The sequence below is a fragment of the Acipenser ruthenus genome, chromosome 24 (assembly GCF_902713425.1).
Source record: "Acipenser ruthenus chromosome 24, fAciRut3.2 maternal haplotype, whole genome shotgun sequence".
Classification (NCBI taxonomy): domain Eukaryota; kingdom Metazoa; phylum Chordata; class Actinopteri; order Acipenseriformes; family Acipenseridae; genus Acipenser; species Acipenser ruthenus.
Window position 1 is genome coordinate 2030528 of NC_081212.1, and position 15659 is coordinate 2046186.

Consider the following 15659-nt stretch of genomic DNA (forward strand, 5'->3'; position numbering starts at 1 on the left):
CATCAAAACATTACACACAAAAGACAACATTCCTCCGCCCAGGAGAGCAACCACCAAGAAAAGGTGTTAAAACCAATCCTCGCCCAGGACAACTGGAAGCTGCTAGAGACTGGAATATGTTGGCAGATGTTGGTCAACGGCTTATTTTTCCACCTGAGATTGCCACCACTAACCTTCGACCAGATATTGTCTTGTGGTCTGGATCAGCACGCCTTGTTCACCTGGTAGAGTTAACAGTGCCATGGGAGGATGCTGTAGATGAGGCGTATGAGAGGAAGAAACTGCGGTATGCTCAACTAGCCACTGAAGCGGAACAGCGAGGATGGAGAGTTCGGGTTTACCCAGTGGAAGTGGGTTGTCGAGGATTTGTGGCACGCTCTATAACCCGGTTTCTCAGAGACGTCGGATTCAGTGGCCAAGAGTTGCGTCGCACAGTGAAGAACTTATCTGAAGCAGCAGAGAGGAGCAGCAACTGGCTGTGGTTGAGACGGAAAGATTCTGGCTGGGGACAGGTAAGTAAGCTGGGCTGAGTTGAGTGGGGGACGGAGGGGGGTGATGCTGGGACGCCAGAATCACCGTCGAGCCCTCTTGAGGTGTCGTGGGCTAGTCGACGAAACACTGAGGATGGAAGGTGCCCACTTGAAAACCCCAGAGATGTACCCTACTTAGCTCAATCCAGACGGTTGTCATGCTGATGCGCTGGGGAGGCCGCACTTTGGTTGATCCCCGGAGCCAGCATCGCAGCCGTTGTGTGTGCTGATGCGCCAGGGAGGCAAAATAAGCTGATCCCTGGAGCCAGCATTACACTTCAGCCATTAACACCAGACAGAAGGATATCTACATCATCATATGGAAGGAAACGTAAATGGAGGGAGACACATATGGATCACATTAGTTTACTGTAAAGCTACGTCTTAGTTGGTGCTTATCTTGGCGAGAGCCGAGTTCAAATCAGCATGAAGTTTTAACATCTACTCTCGTGTAATGGAAATCATTTTTAGTCTATGGTTGTATTTTTCAGTTTGGTTAAAACGTGCTCTGCGGTCGACCCGTCGGTCTCCATGTATCTCTGACGTAATGACCCGACAGACTTGGCGCGTCTCGCTCGAACTCTGCACGACACTGACCACAGACTGACTCAAACAATAATCAACACGCAGCGTGTTTAATGAGCACCTGAATCCAGCAAAGATTAACCCGCCCGCGTCCGCTCGGGCTCCTTCTAACTGCATCTGCCTGTTATTTTAATGTTATCTGTAACTATATTATTATGATAACTTACTCTAAATTTCTTAACCGCAAAATGGAATTATAATGTATCAAATTTGAAAGAAAAATGTATAGTGTCGAATTGCAAATCTAGTTAAGTCATCGTGCACAGATGCCGTTGGCACTGGTTTGGTGACGCTTGCATGCATTTGTCAATCGGAGTGACGTCAGAGTTCCTGCGTCATTAGTATCATTTGCGCTGTACTAGATTTTCCATTCAAAGCAGTTCAACTTTACTTCTATAGTGTTACCGCTGCGGTTATTGAAGCAGATCTAAAGGGTTTGCGTTTCCTCTGCAGAAAGAAGTCAAATTCAATGGATGTGTTTTTATTTATAAGAAGAAAAGTTAGTTTAGGTGAAGGGTAGTGTGAAGGAACACTGATCTGACCGCAGGCTGATCTTCTTGAAGTTTTATATATATATATATATATATATATATATATATATATTTACTGGTGCGTTTAAGTGAAAGGCGTAGGGATATAAATAGATAGTTCTATTTTCAGGTATTTAACTATAAACAGGGTAGACGGCTGAAAACAAACAATTCGGCGCTTTCCAAATGTGGGTGGTGCAGTTAGGGAACCTGGTGACGCGACTCGGTTAGCCTGTATTGCGCCTTTCTTTCATCAGCACAGCAAACACTTCACTGGAAAGCGTGCCGTTTGAAAGACCGATGCTAGCAGACAGTGCAGTGGGAACCAGCTGTAATAGTGTGAAAATCGAAAATCGGCCAGTCCCGGACCCCCCCTCCGGATTGCCCGAGCCCGGGACAAAATTCTCAGTTGTATTTCACAATTCCTGTAAATTCCCGTTCTTCTCAACACATTGTAACTCGTTGTTTTGTTTCCGACAAGTCAACGACGTGAAACAAAGTCAAGGGCACTGTCTGTAACGACATTAACCGGCCGGGAGGGAGGGGGGCAGAAACAAAGTCAAGGGCACTGTCTGTAACGACATTAACCGGCCGGGAGGGAGGGGGGCAGAAACAAAGTCAAGGGCACTGTCTGTAACGACATTAACCGGCCGGGAGGGAGGGGGGCAGAAACAAAGTCAAGGGCACTGTCTGTAACGACATTAACCGGCCGGGAGGGAGGGGGGCAACAAGACTTGAAATCGCAAGCAGGTTATAGAAGAGCGAAATCACGGACGAGTCGCAACCCTCGTGCTGATTGGCTGCCTTTCTCAAACATTAACCCCGGGGACAGTGTATCTCTCATAGTTTTTTTTTTTTTTAATGAGTTAGAGCATCTCACCCGGGCTTCTTCGGTGCATTCACTGCTGTGGTGCACAGAGAGTGGTTTGAAAATGCCCAAAGCTGGGAATCCACAGCCGGCCAGCACGGCTGCAGTGAGCAGTAAGGAGGAGGAGGTCGCCTCTCAGTCGAGCTCCACTTCAGGTTCAAGCTGCACTGCTTGTTTAAGATGCTTCCGACGCGTGATCCCGGTTGGTTTCAAAGAAGAGTTATACCAGCTGTCATGTTTGGCAGGGCCAGTGGTAAGGTTTCCAGTTTCTATTGGGAACTTCTCCCAGACCCTTTGGGTCGATTGCAGCTTACCAAAGTTACAGTCCGCTTGATGCGCCTTTAAGCAGGTTTAGTCCACTTGCTTAGACTAAAGTTAGTACAGGTGTTAAAATATTGTAAAAACTTTAGTAAAACGCTGAACAATAAGATCCTGTGTATTTAAATAATTAAAAAAGCATACAACTAGAGTACTTTTATGTGCCCCAAAGAACAAATAAGTACCCCATTCCCTTTAAGGTACGCTTAAGATCCTTGATGGTACTTTTTTTTTTTTTTTTTTACTTTTCAATTAATTAAAAGGTACAACATTTTAAAATATAAATCAAAGGTACAAACGTGTCCTTCGAATAAGGTGCAATTTCTTCTTGCCTACGTCACAGAAAGGAGAAAACGAACCTGCGCGTTCTCGAGTGATTTTTGTACAGCGCGAGCAAGGACGGTTGAAGTTAAGAAGCTTTATTTTTTTTGGCGGTTGAATTTCGTGAAAATGTCAGTCTTACTTTTGTTGTCGACAGATAACCTGATAGCAAAATTAGGTGAAAACGGTGTGCATTTTACTGAGGATGAAGTCGTAAAATTAAGTAGTTTAAAATTAAGGTAGGTTAAAAAATAAATACAATGAAAATTAATTAAAAGAAAGAAAGAAATAAAATAAAAGTTTCCTTGTGAAATAACTTGGGGAGGGGGGAAGGGGGGTATTTTAACTAAGGAACAGGACAGGGGAATTTAATTTCTAAAAGGTGTGACATTTACCTGAAAGAGTATTAAACTAGTAATGTCTTCCTTTTTGTGGTTAAAGAGATGTTATTAATTCATATTAATTGTATCGACTCCAATATAACAGCGCGTAATTATTAAACGGTAAAACATGACCTCGTTTTTCTGTCAGCTATTTTGGAACAGCGTAGCCTGTTGTGTTATCATACTTTATTAATGTACAAATTCGGTTATACTGTAACTGTAGTGTAGCATCCATATATATATATATATATATATATATATATATATATATATATATATATATATATATATATATATATATATATATGAAGCTATTTTCTGTACTTTCTAGTCAGAACGGCGTCATTGACCACCGAGGTGAAAATACTTGGATTGCATTATGAACTGGAGTTTTTTTTTTGTTTTTTTTTTCGCAAATGTTTAATGTTACTGCTTCTACAACAGACGTAAATCATTGTTTTTTGTAAAATATTTTTTGTTTTCAACTGAGACTGCTAATATGTTCTGTCCAGCAACTGGACTTTGCAATTCATTTGGTTAACATAAATGTGTTGGTAATACTTACCCTCTGTACCTTTACAATGCTCAAAGTATAAAATTAAATAAGAAATGTAAGTGAATTTAAGAAAACCTGCCGCTTGATACCACTTTTTTTTTTTTTAAAGGCAATGGAGTTTGAATACACAGCTAGAGTTTTTATTTTAATTTCCAATATGTTTGTCCCCATATTTATTATAACCATGAATTGTAATGAAAAATAATGTTGTAATTGTTTGCATACATGATTAATAAAAGGTGAAATTCCTGTTTTATTGGTCCTTGAGTGAATGGTTTTTGCAGAGGTATTAAAGCTGGCTGCCATTCATTGTACATACACTTTTATGCATCCAATTTAATTATTCTTAGTTCTTTTTTTACTGACCAGCTATGACTATTTGTGAAACATGCTTTGTGTTTACTACCAATTAAAATGCCTGTACTTAAAGAACATAGTGACATTTGGTACACTGGTACAAATGCTTTGTCACTGTAGTAGTACCATTAAGTGACAAATCTATTTTTTTATGGGGTACATTTTAGATCCTTTATTATAGTTCCCTTAAAGGTAAATGTTTGTACCTGTCATGGTACATTAGGAAGAGGTACAATTTGGTACCAATACATTAGTACCATTAATAGGTACATAACTGCCAAGTGAGGTACAAAATGAGATGGTACAAATCTGCACACTCCAAAATAGTACATATATTGTACCTTGAAAGGTACCACTACAGAGACAAGCTTTTGTACCTTTCTTTCTAACAGTGTCCACTGCAATCGACCCTCAGTAGTTACATAAAACATCTGCTGTTAAGGACTGTTTCTGGTACAGACTCTCTTTTTTATTTTAAATTTGTATTGACTCATTATATCAACTTCTCATTTTCAACTGTTTTCAAGGTTGGGAGTTTATTCTTAGTTTTTAAATAACTTTTTAAACCGAGAGAGAATATTTACAAACAGTCCTTCAAAACATTCCTCAAACAGTCTTGTTTTATGACTAGGGCCCACTACCTTATTCTAGATCGATTGGCTGCTTAAACAAAGCTGTTTTTCCTTTCTCTGTCTTTTCTTTCTCAGTTTGTGTCTCAGCTGATGATTTTTTTGATCGGATTCGTCAGCACCGTTTTTTGCGGCCATCTGGGAAAACTAGAACTAGCTAGTGTTGCACTCTCCATAGCGGTGAGTATTATGTTTATTTTTTTATTTTTTATTGAGCTAAATAACGTCATCATTTTAAACTGTAATAAGAAACTAAATGTACTGGTTGAAATGCAATGTTTTGGTAAAATCATTAACATTCCTTTGATGTTGTAAATTAGCTTTTTCTTGCTTAATAACTATCCTACAGAAGAACATATGGCTCCCAATGAAACACGACTCTGTGCTAACATTAAAATGATAACGCGTTGGGAAACACACGTTTATCTATGGAGAAAACAGAACTAGACAATGTTATTAACACTCCCGAACTACTGTACCTTTTGAAAATACAAACTTGTACAAAAACTTGGCAGAAAGGGCAACACAGACAGACATCAGGCCAACTACCACCTTCCCCAGTACTGTCAGTCTAATTGCACACAGTACTGTAAATAAACTATCGTCTTGCTTTTAGAGTACTTGCACAAGTCCTAATGCATACCTTTTTTTTCTTTTTTCTTAAGGGTAAGCACCTATTATTAAACATGAAGGCAGCAAACACTGTCTGTATGCACGGCAAATACACAAACACGAAATACAGTACTTGACAGGTTTATCGTTATTTATTGTTAATACATTTCTTAGTGGTGATGAACTGAACTGCTGCCCCCCTAAATTTGCTAGTCCTTCCTGCTGCACCCTACCATCCATGCCTTCTTGTTTTTCAGGTCATAAATGTTTCAGGCATTTCTGTGGGAACCGGTTTAGCTTCAGCATGTGACACGTTAATATCGCAGGTGGGTAACAATCTAGATTTATTTGTAATTACTGATTTTATTTATTTATTTATTGATTGATTGATTTAGTTGTGAGTTGACTAGGGGAGAGTATTCTTTCTCTTTGATGGGGAGGGAGCAGTTCAGTCTTCATGCCTCAAGCCTTCCCTGGACAGGAGGGAGTACCCTTTCTCTGAAGGGGTGAGGGAGGGTGCAGTTCAGTCTCCATGCCTCAAGCCTGCCCTATGCCTGCAACAGTGTCCTATGCCTTTCACGCAGAATTGCGTACAGATTTTGTTTTCCAGACTACTGTCCACTGATACAACTTTTTTAAAATTTCCCTTTCAGACGTACGGCAGTGGGAACTTGAAGCGAGTGGGAGTGATTCTGCAAAGAAGCATCCTCATTCTACTGCTGTTCTGCTTCCCTTGTTGGGCTCTTTTAATAAACACTGAATCCCTTTTACTGGCTGTGAGGCAGAACCCAGAGGTGGCCAGGTGAGGCTTTATTAAAGAACATGTAGGAGGCAGCAGTCTACTGGAGATAATCTGATGCTCACCTGTGGTGTGTCTAGCTATGAGGACTCCAAATAAAACACTGGGCTTCCCCAAGGTCTTGAAGGTTCAAGATTGGAGCACTGATGTTCTTGAAGTAGCTCAATAACGAGGTGAGGCTTTTAGTTTGCAGGCCAGTAACTGTGGATGTTGTTTTTTCAGGATGTCCCAGCTGTACGTGAAGATATTCATGCCCGCTCTTCCTGTGAGTATATTCAGTGCTGTAAACCTACGAAGTTACACCAAACACATTGTACAACTGTGCACTGATTGCACGCTCTTGGTAAGAGCTGGATCAAGCTGTGCTCTTTTAAAAGGATCACTGCAGAAACAATGAAAGCAGGATTGGCTGTTCTCGCAGAAGCTCACAGACACAGAGTATCTCAACCTTGCGCAGCTGATAACAGTGCTGCTGTTTTTGAAACAGTAGAGAAAAGTATCCACTGATTCAAGCTACCAGAGCTGCAAAAACAAAACCGGTTTCATCAGGTGGATACATTGCAAACGCCGCTAGTGATATACAGTATAGTGCAATGCAATAGCACAGATACAGCAGTCACACTCGCTAAGCTGATTGGAACCAGTTGATTTGTTATTATTATTATTATTTATTTCTTAGCTGACGCCCTTATCCAGGGCGACTTACAATTGTTACAAGATATCACAAAACAAGCCTGGTCTAATCTTTGTTTCATGTTTTACAATCATTAATATTCCTTTGGGGAAAATAAAGACAGGTATGTTTTTTATTAAAAAACATTATGCGAATGGTACCCCGCAGTATACTCTACAGGTGCAGGTAATGAGGGCGGGATTGGTGTTGGCAGTAATTGTAAGATTCACCTGCAGTGTGGAAATGCAATCCACATACCTTTGTTACAGGGCAGAGGCTGGGCACAAACCGGCAACACTGCGCACCACAGGGGAGCGACTTAACTGCTATACAAAAGAGCCGGGCTCGTCTGCATTCGTGCTTATAGAGCTTTTAATCGCATCTCATCTCACCGACAGGGGACACAATCTGTGACAGAGGTGCATCACACAGCACTGCCCGTGACACACTTCATTAAGATTGTTCTGATTTGAGATCAGTTCTGACAACCAGGCTTCGCATTAGCAAGAGTCAATGAAACAGGAGTGAAATTTGGCACAGATACTACTCAGAGTCATGCAAACTCTGTGGCATCTAAGTCGTGGTGATGATCAGACTGGTCCATTGCCCATAACTCCTTGTTTTGTTTGTTCGTAGGCAACATTTATTTACCAGTTACAAGGTCGCTATCTGCAGAATCAGGTAGGAGAACCTGCTTTAGTGTTTTTTATTTGATATGCTTTAGTAAAATGCTTCTTTTTTTTTAAAGGATCTAGTTGAAATCTCATGTGTTCCATTAAAAAATAAAAATCCCTATTCTTTCATTTTTTTCCCCTCCAGGGTATAATCTGGCCTCAAGTAATCACTGGTGCAATTGGGAATGTTATAAATGCGCTCATAAACTACATATTTTTGTATGTGCTGGACCTGGGAGTGGCGTAAGTAGGCTCCGTTGTCTGAGCTCCTCTGGAATTGCATTGGACTTGCTGTCTCTGCTGAAAGGAGTCCCATGATGACAGCGTGCTGTCTGCTTTATTACAGGGGCTCCGCGGGGGCCAACGTAATATCTCAGTTCATTCTAATGGTTCTTCTGTTTGGGTACATCCACTGGAAGAAGCTACATAAAGACACCTGGGCAGGTAGGGGCGCAGTGTTCTTCCATGTCACTGCAGTGCACTGTGCTGTGTTGCAGCATCATTCATTATTACACTGATGTACTGTGCTGTGGTACTGCTACTCAACTAGCCTTGTGTGCTCACAACAAGAACTCATATAACCTTGGTTAAGTGCATGTGTAGCGCATATGCATGCCAGTCACTCAATAACTAACATAACAAGCAATTAGTAAGAACATGCTAATCACACACTGTACATGTGCATCCCAGCTATTCTGCTTAGGCTGCAATTCAACAGTCCCAATGAGTAACACGCTGTACCCGCTCTGCCTGTCACCCCCTGCAGGCTGGACTACAGAATGCCTGCAGGAATGGGGGGACTTCGTGCGCCTGGCGATCCCCAGCATGCTCATGCTCTGTATAGAGTGGTGGACTTACGAGATCGGAGGCTTCCTCGCAGGTCATTGCACCAGTTTGTTTAATTGTTTTCATTTATATACGAAGTATAGTGTGTGTGTGTGTGTGTTAGCTGAGGTACAGTGTGTGTGTGTTAGCTGAGGTACAGCGTATGTGTGTTAGCTGAGGTACAGTGTGTGTATGTGCTAACTAAGGTGCAGTGTATGTGTGTTAGCTGAGGTACAGTGTGTGTGTATGTGTTAGCTGAGGTACAGTGTGTGTGTATGTGTTAGCTGAGGTACAGTGTGTGTGTGTGTGTGTTAGCTGAGGTACAGTGTGTGTGTGTGTGTGTGTGTTAGCTGATGTACAGTGTGTGTGTGTTAGCTGAGGTACAGTGTGTGTGTGTTAGCTGAGTTACAGTGTGTGTGTGTTTGCAGTGTTGGGAGAGTTCAAGACCAGATCCATTCTGACGGTTTCCTCTCTTCATCTCCGCAGGTCTGATCAGCGAAGTGGAACTTGGGGCTCAGTCTGTCATATACGAGTTGGCTTACATTACCTACATGGTAAATAATGGAACACTTCAGAAACAACTGAATTACTTACAGGAGCTAATCAGTAGGTAATTGCTACTGTAGACAGTCAGTCAGGCAATGAGAAGATGTACGCCATATATTATCCAATGTTAATGGCCTGTCAGGGAAGTCCCTAAAAGTTCACCATGGTAAATCTGCACAGTCATTTTGCAGTTTTCTCCCATGCTTTTTCCGTAATTATATTGTGGATTTACTATAGTTTACCATGGTTTGCCATATATTTTTTAATGTGCTTTACCATACCTCTCTGAGCTTGCCTATGCTTTATTACACTGTAGTGTGCGTGCTATACTTTTACTGAATCTTGAATCACAGTATGAGTACTGTGTAAGCATATTCTTCTTTCCTGTACTGGGCAGGTCCCTTTAGGCATCAGCGTGGCAGCCAGCGTGCGCGTGGGAAACGCTCTGGGTGCTGGGAACACAGAAGAGGCCAAGACCACCAGCAAAGTGGCCATGATGGGTGCAGGTGAGCGGACATTGAGCAAACACAGATGCAACATAGACTCGCTATGTTGAACAGGTAAACGCGCCGTGTGTATGGTATCTTCAGACAGCGTGCTAGAAATAGCTAGGCAGACTAATGTTGTTTAAGTTTGAAAGCTTCTGAATTCACAGTCTTAAGGCTTTATTGATGAGTATCCTGTTGGACCCCGATTCCCCTTGCATATAGAGCTGCTCTCGACCCTTGCTCACTAAGATCCATAATCACAAAGCATGCACCCATGTTTGCTCCACTTTTTTCTAAAAGGAAAAACTAAAAACTCATGTTACACAACTACTGAGAAGAAATTCACAAGGTGCATGTTGCAGCCCCCCCCCCCCATCTCCATGTCATGAAATTGTTTTAGTTGCATTGGGTTGTGTGTTTGTGTTTTATTTCCAGGTGTGTTTGCAGTGCTGTTGGCTATAATAATTGCATCTTTGAAGGACCTGGTCGGCTACATCTTCACCACGGAAGTGTAAGTCAGCGCTATACAGCTCCACACAGCTCCATACACCTCCATACAGCTCAGCACAGCTCCGAAATGTATCAAATAAAGCTTTATCTCAGTATGTCCACGTTTACTAATATATTGTGAACTGCTCATCGTGTTTTGATCAAACTTGCACAGGCAAAGTTTTAGGGTCAGGTGAGTTCTGGCATTCCCCTGGTTGGGCTATTGTAGACTACAATACAGTATCCTCAGAACTCCTTTCCTAAAATATGAAACTTTTACAGACTTCAATGGTCTACAAACAAAACCAAGTAAAATGTTTGTACTTTAGTTTTGCATGAACACTGAAGACCAGCCTGCTGATAACCTGTAAGACAGGTTCCAGCTCACCACACCGCCAGGTAACTTACATGTCCTCTGGTTTGTAATGTATAACTGTGGCAGGATAGCAGCAGAGGGAAGACTCAGAGACAGAAAGTGCAGTGAAACAAAAATATTTTAATTGACAAAAGACAACAAAATAAAGACACAAGGGCCAAACAAAAGGTATAAACACCAAACAAAGGCTTTCAAACAAAACACAGAACAAAATAAATAAAATTAAACCAGTATTTCTACAGACAACACTTACTCTGTGTCTCTTCAAATAAAACCACTTCAATCACTTTCTCAGACAAAGGGGTTCACATGCCTTTTATAGTCTGTGGCTGGAGCCCAGTTAAGCAATAATTAACAATTAACCACTTAAGGCTCCAGCCACATTCTCACATGTATTTTGCAGGGAGGAATTTAACCCCCTCCCTGCCAATCCAAAACGAACAAGAATTCTAATAAAACATAATGAAAACAACAAAATAATAACAATAATAACAACACAAATTATAGGGGCGAGCTGGCACCCCATCACAATAACTAAGTCATGTTTTTTTTTTTTTATCAACAGAGAGATCATTGACTTGGTTTCAAAAGTCATGGTTCTGTTCGCACCATTCCACTTCTGCGATGGGCTTGCGGTGAGAGTTTTCATTACTGCATTTATTCTAGTCTTAATTAATGACATTTAAGGGCATCTTCTTTCATCAGTTCATTTCACAGATTTATATGGATAAACACACATAAGAGGGGGTCCCCAGTACAGCACTATGGGGCTGCAGTGTAAGGAGAGTCATGCAGGCAGGAACTCTCTGGTTCGAATCCTGGTTGCACTGAGTTGCTGAGTTGTCTGGAGTTCCACAGTTAGCACTGTATTGGCCTTTGCTCTCCTGTGGGGTTAGGGAGGAAAATTGGCCGTGTATAGTTCACCTCACTGTGCTTCAGTGATCCCTACTGGTCCAGACTGAGTCCTCTCCTACAAGATTCAGTAGCTTGAAAGAGGCGAGTGAGGAGGTTGCCTGTTGACCCTGTCTATTTTGTCTCTCCAGGGTGTCTCTGGGGGTATTGTGAGAGGAGTTGGCAGGCAGAAGTTTGGAGCCATCTGTAATTTGGTTGGATACTATGTAGTGGGGTTACCTGTAGGAGTTTCATTAATGTTCGCTATGCATATGGGAATTGTTGGTAAGATCTCATAATGCAGCGTATTCTCTTTTTTCCTTTATTTGCCAATATCCTGTTTATTTCATCTTTCTTTATTTCTTTCTTCCTTTTTGTTCCTTTTTTCTTATACAAATACCGGTACCTTTTTAATCCTGTTGAAATTCTGTATGGTACCCAAAGATTTGTTTAAATGCATTATATGAAAATCTCAGGTACGATTGCCAGTGATTGATTACCTTTGAAATCTATTTCGTAGGGCTGTGCTGACACTCATACTCGGAATTGCCTTTAAGAAGTAATTATCAGAAGGTATCCAATACATCCATTCATGATGATTTCAAAACAAAACAAGCTGTCCTTCCCTCACGTTTTCCAATTGAGTACCAATCAATAGCCAATCAACTGATTTAAAAGCCATGAACTGACAGTGACAAGTTAGTAAAACATAATCCTCACCTGTTCTTCTTCACTTGACAGGTCTGTGGTCAGGCATGCTATTGTCCGTGGCTATGCAGGCAGTCTCCTTCAATATCTTCATTGCGAAACTGGACTGGAAGAAGGTCACACAGGAGGTACTGTCTCATTGTGTGCTCTTTGCATATTCCAGTGTGAGCAGTGCTCACCAAACTAACGGCGCTGCTGTGCCGGTAGCACAGCTCTGTTTAGTTTGCCAGCAGCCCTGGGTGACTCTCTGTTTTGTTTACTAGGCCCTGGTCCGAGCTGGGGTGCAGACCCTGAGAGACGGCAGAGAGAACGAGGTTCATGTGAACGGGATTGACAGTGCGGACCCCTCCCCAGGTAATGATTCATCAGCACGGCCTCACTGGCCAGCAGGGCTCCTTGATAATCACAGTCTCCAATCCTACCAATCCTAGAGGCTTCCAATCAAGTGTTTTTACTTTGAAACTCGAATTTCATTGGGATTTTAGTTGTGGTCCTGGGATCCAGCAGGCCATGGCCCACTCTTATTCAAAAACACTGGTGCACATTACACTGGAGAAAGAAGCTTTGTGACTCAGCCTCAACTGGATTGTAAAATGCATTGTAACATACATTGTAAAAGGCAATGTAAAAGGTGCTGAGGTTGTTACATTGGGGACTGCATAGCACTTCATTGCCTGATCATTTAGAATGAGCCTAATAGTGAATCTGATTGCATGCCATTTGTATGGAAGTTGATCTGATTGAATTGCAGCTCTGGCTGAAAGTCATGTGTGTGGTATCTGGTTAATCGAATGCATCTCTAGCTGATTGCATGCTATCTCTAGCTAAGCTGCTGGAACTGCATTGTAAAGTGCCTGTGCTGTGTCTGTGCAGACTCCAAGGCTGAGCAGGAGATGGCAATGGAGGACCTGAGTCCCAGTCACACTGACACGGAGGGGCTTGGGGACGGCAGAGCAGAGGGCTCGATGAGCCCGGTGGGGGGGATCCTGTCCCTCCAGCAGCTGGTCCTGCGCCGGGGGCTGGCTGTGATCGGGGGGCTCCTCATCCTGGCTGCGGGGATCATCGTCAACGTCACTCTCACCGAGTTCACATGGCACTCCAACAGCACGGTGTCGCCAGACACAGGCAGCAACGCAACACAGCACCGCTTCTAGCACGGCTGTTACAGAGTGGACAAAGAAACTCCCTTTTATTAACAGACTGCACACCCTGAAAAGAACAAAACTATAGGCATCCTGCCTGGCGGAAGTAGAGCACAGAGAAGCTGTTAGAACAGCCTCCCTCTGCTCTGTACTAGTGGCTCTTGTACTCTCTTAACAGCCTCCCTCTGCTCTGTACTGGTGGCTCTTGTACTCTGTTAACAGCCTCCCTCTGCTCTGTACTGGTGGCTCTTGTACTCTCTTAGCAGCCTCCCTCTGCTCTGTACTGGTAGCTCTTGTACTCTCTTAGCAGCCTCCCTCTGCTCTGTACTGGTGGCTCTTGTACTCTCTTAGCAGCCTCCCTCTGCTCTGTACTGGTGGCTCTTGTACTCTCTTAGCAGCCTCCCTCTGCTCTGTACTGGTGGCTCTTGTACTCTCTTAGCAGCCTCCCTCTGCTCTGTACTGGTGGCTCTTGTACTCTCTTAGCAGCCTCCCTCTGCTCTGTACTGGTGGCTCTTGTACTCTCTTAGCAGCCTCCCTCTGCTTTGTACTGGTGGCTCTTGTACTCTCTTAGCAGCCTCCCTCTGCTCTATACTGGTAGCTCTTGTACTCTGTTAACAGCCTCCCTCTGCTCTGTTCTGGTGGCTCTTATACTCTATTAATAGCCTCCCTATTCCAGTTTCACTCTTGTGAAGGACCTCTGCTAACTCTTTTTTAGTATTTGTATTACGTCTAAATTAGGTCTATTCACAGTAACCAATATGCGTGACAGATCTTTTTTTTTTACACACTCAGCTTTATCTTTTTACTTCATATGATGCATTATAACAAAGGTTTCCTAGATCTAAAAAATAAAATATAAATAAAATAAAATAAAAATAACTGGGGGTTTTGAGGAGCGGGGTAAAAACAGAAACCAGTGTGTTCCTGATAAGTGTTTCCAGCAGTGAATATTTTACTTTGGTGTTGGAAACATTGTTATCAAGAACAAACTGTTTTGTTTTTCATTTTCTTTTTATTTGTAAAAACAAAATTTTACTAAAAAAATGTTACAAAAAATCGCCTTATAGGAATGTGAAAAACTGGCTACTTTTAAATTCATATCTGTTACTGCTGTGTTTTGTCATGTAGCCATTTTTTATTTTATGCTATCTGGAATGTTCACTGATAAATTGATTCACAGAAATGCTTGATTTCGAGATCGGTATCAATAGTTAGCGGCTCTAGTACACTATAAAAGCATGGAAGGTTTTTGTATGTATAAACCAGCTTGGTGATTTTAAAATAAAAAAGAGAAATGTAACTAAGTATTTGCACTTGTACGGTATTGTTGGCTGTAAACCCTAGAAACGTTGGTTGAAATTGACCGTGAATGCGTTTTGTTTTGTTTTTTTCGGTGGAATTATAAGACTTTGATTTCTGGTTTGTATTTTATTGTAGAATGAGACTTTGACCTCCTTAGTTGTATAATCTCTGTATCACTGTGACAGTTCATTTCTAATTATGTGAGTCTGAAAATGCAAAGTATTGTAGAACATTCTTCCGCAGTGTCACCTATTGTATTAGTGGGAGGCAGATCCCTGTTCAAATCATTCAAATAAACTCCACTATGGAGTTCAAACACATCTTGCTGTGCAAAGTATTTTAATAAAAGAGACTACTCACAGCCAAGGCTATGGTGTGATTCATCTGCATGACTTTTGTAACACTGAGAGATCTGTTCCTAACAATACAGTCCAGTGGTGACACCTGGGGGTTACAAATAGTCTCCTGGGGTACACTGTATCGAATATCTAATTTCAAAAGTATTTATGTAACCAGGATAGAGCCCTTGAGAGATACACAACTCATTTTCTGCGGACCAGTCAGTCTAAAGCATGAGCGAGCGTTTCGGAGTTCTGGACAGTTTCCCTGCAACATGGCAAGATCCGCTCATTACACAAAGAAACAGTGACACCCGATGCTATAGCTCTCACAAGCTGCAATGCACAGTATGCTACAGAAGGCACTAGCTGAAACTCTGTCTGTTCCACTTAGAGTAAACGGTACAGTTTATTTAATTGCAATATATGTGAGTGGAGATTCTCTTGTGCAATCTGTGCACTGGAGGAGGAATCTAAGACTTTCCTTCAAGACTATTCCCAGTAGTGCGGAGGGAAGTAATAATTAAATCAGGTTCACAGTCTGACGGTTGTCAACCCTGCCCTCTGTTTGCTCAAAGATGACTGCAGGCAGTAAAGGGTTTCTTGACCTTGAACCAATAAAATGCAATAAAATCTTCAATAAAATACAATTATGAAAAACAGGCAGCGTGCCTTAAAAAGAGTAAGCCAGTCCAGCCTGGAACTCCAGACTCCTTAGA

At 42.0% G+C, this 15659-nt stretch overlaps 1 protein-coding gene across 1 annotated transcript; it reads left to right on the top strand.

Annotated features, from left to right (window-relative positions):
• The first annotated feature begins 2341 nt into the window (after nt 1–2341).
• LOC117429804 (multidrug and toxin extrusion protein 1-like) lies at nt 2342–14963 on the top strand. The gene is made up of 17 exons (XM_058998452.1): nt 2342–2766; nt 5156–5257; nt 5947–6015; nt 6343–6491; nt 6711–6753; nt 7798–7842; nt 7981–8078; nt 8182–8279; nt 8602–8715; nt 9147–9214; nt 9604–9712; nt 10130–10205; nt 11125–11194; nt 11603–11735; nt 12192–12286; nt 12422–12512; nt 13032–14963. The coding sequence occupies exons 1-17, from the start codon at nt 2578–2580 to the stop codon at nt 13310–13312; spliced, it is 1830 nt and encodes a 609-aa protein (XP_058854435.1). The 5' UTR covers nt 2342–2577; the 3' UTR covers nt 13313–14963.
• Nucleotides 14964–15659: the final 696 nt, after the last annotated feature.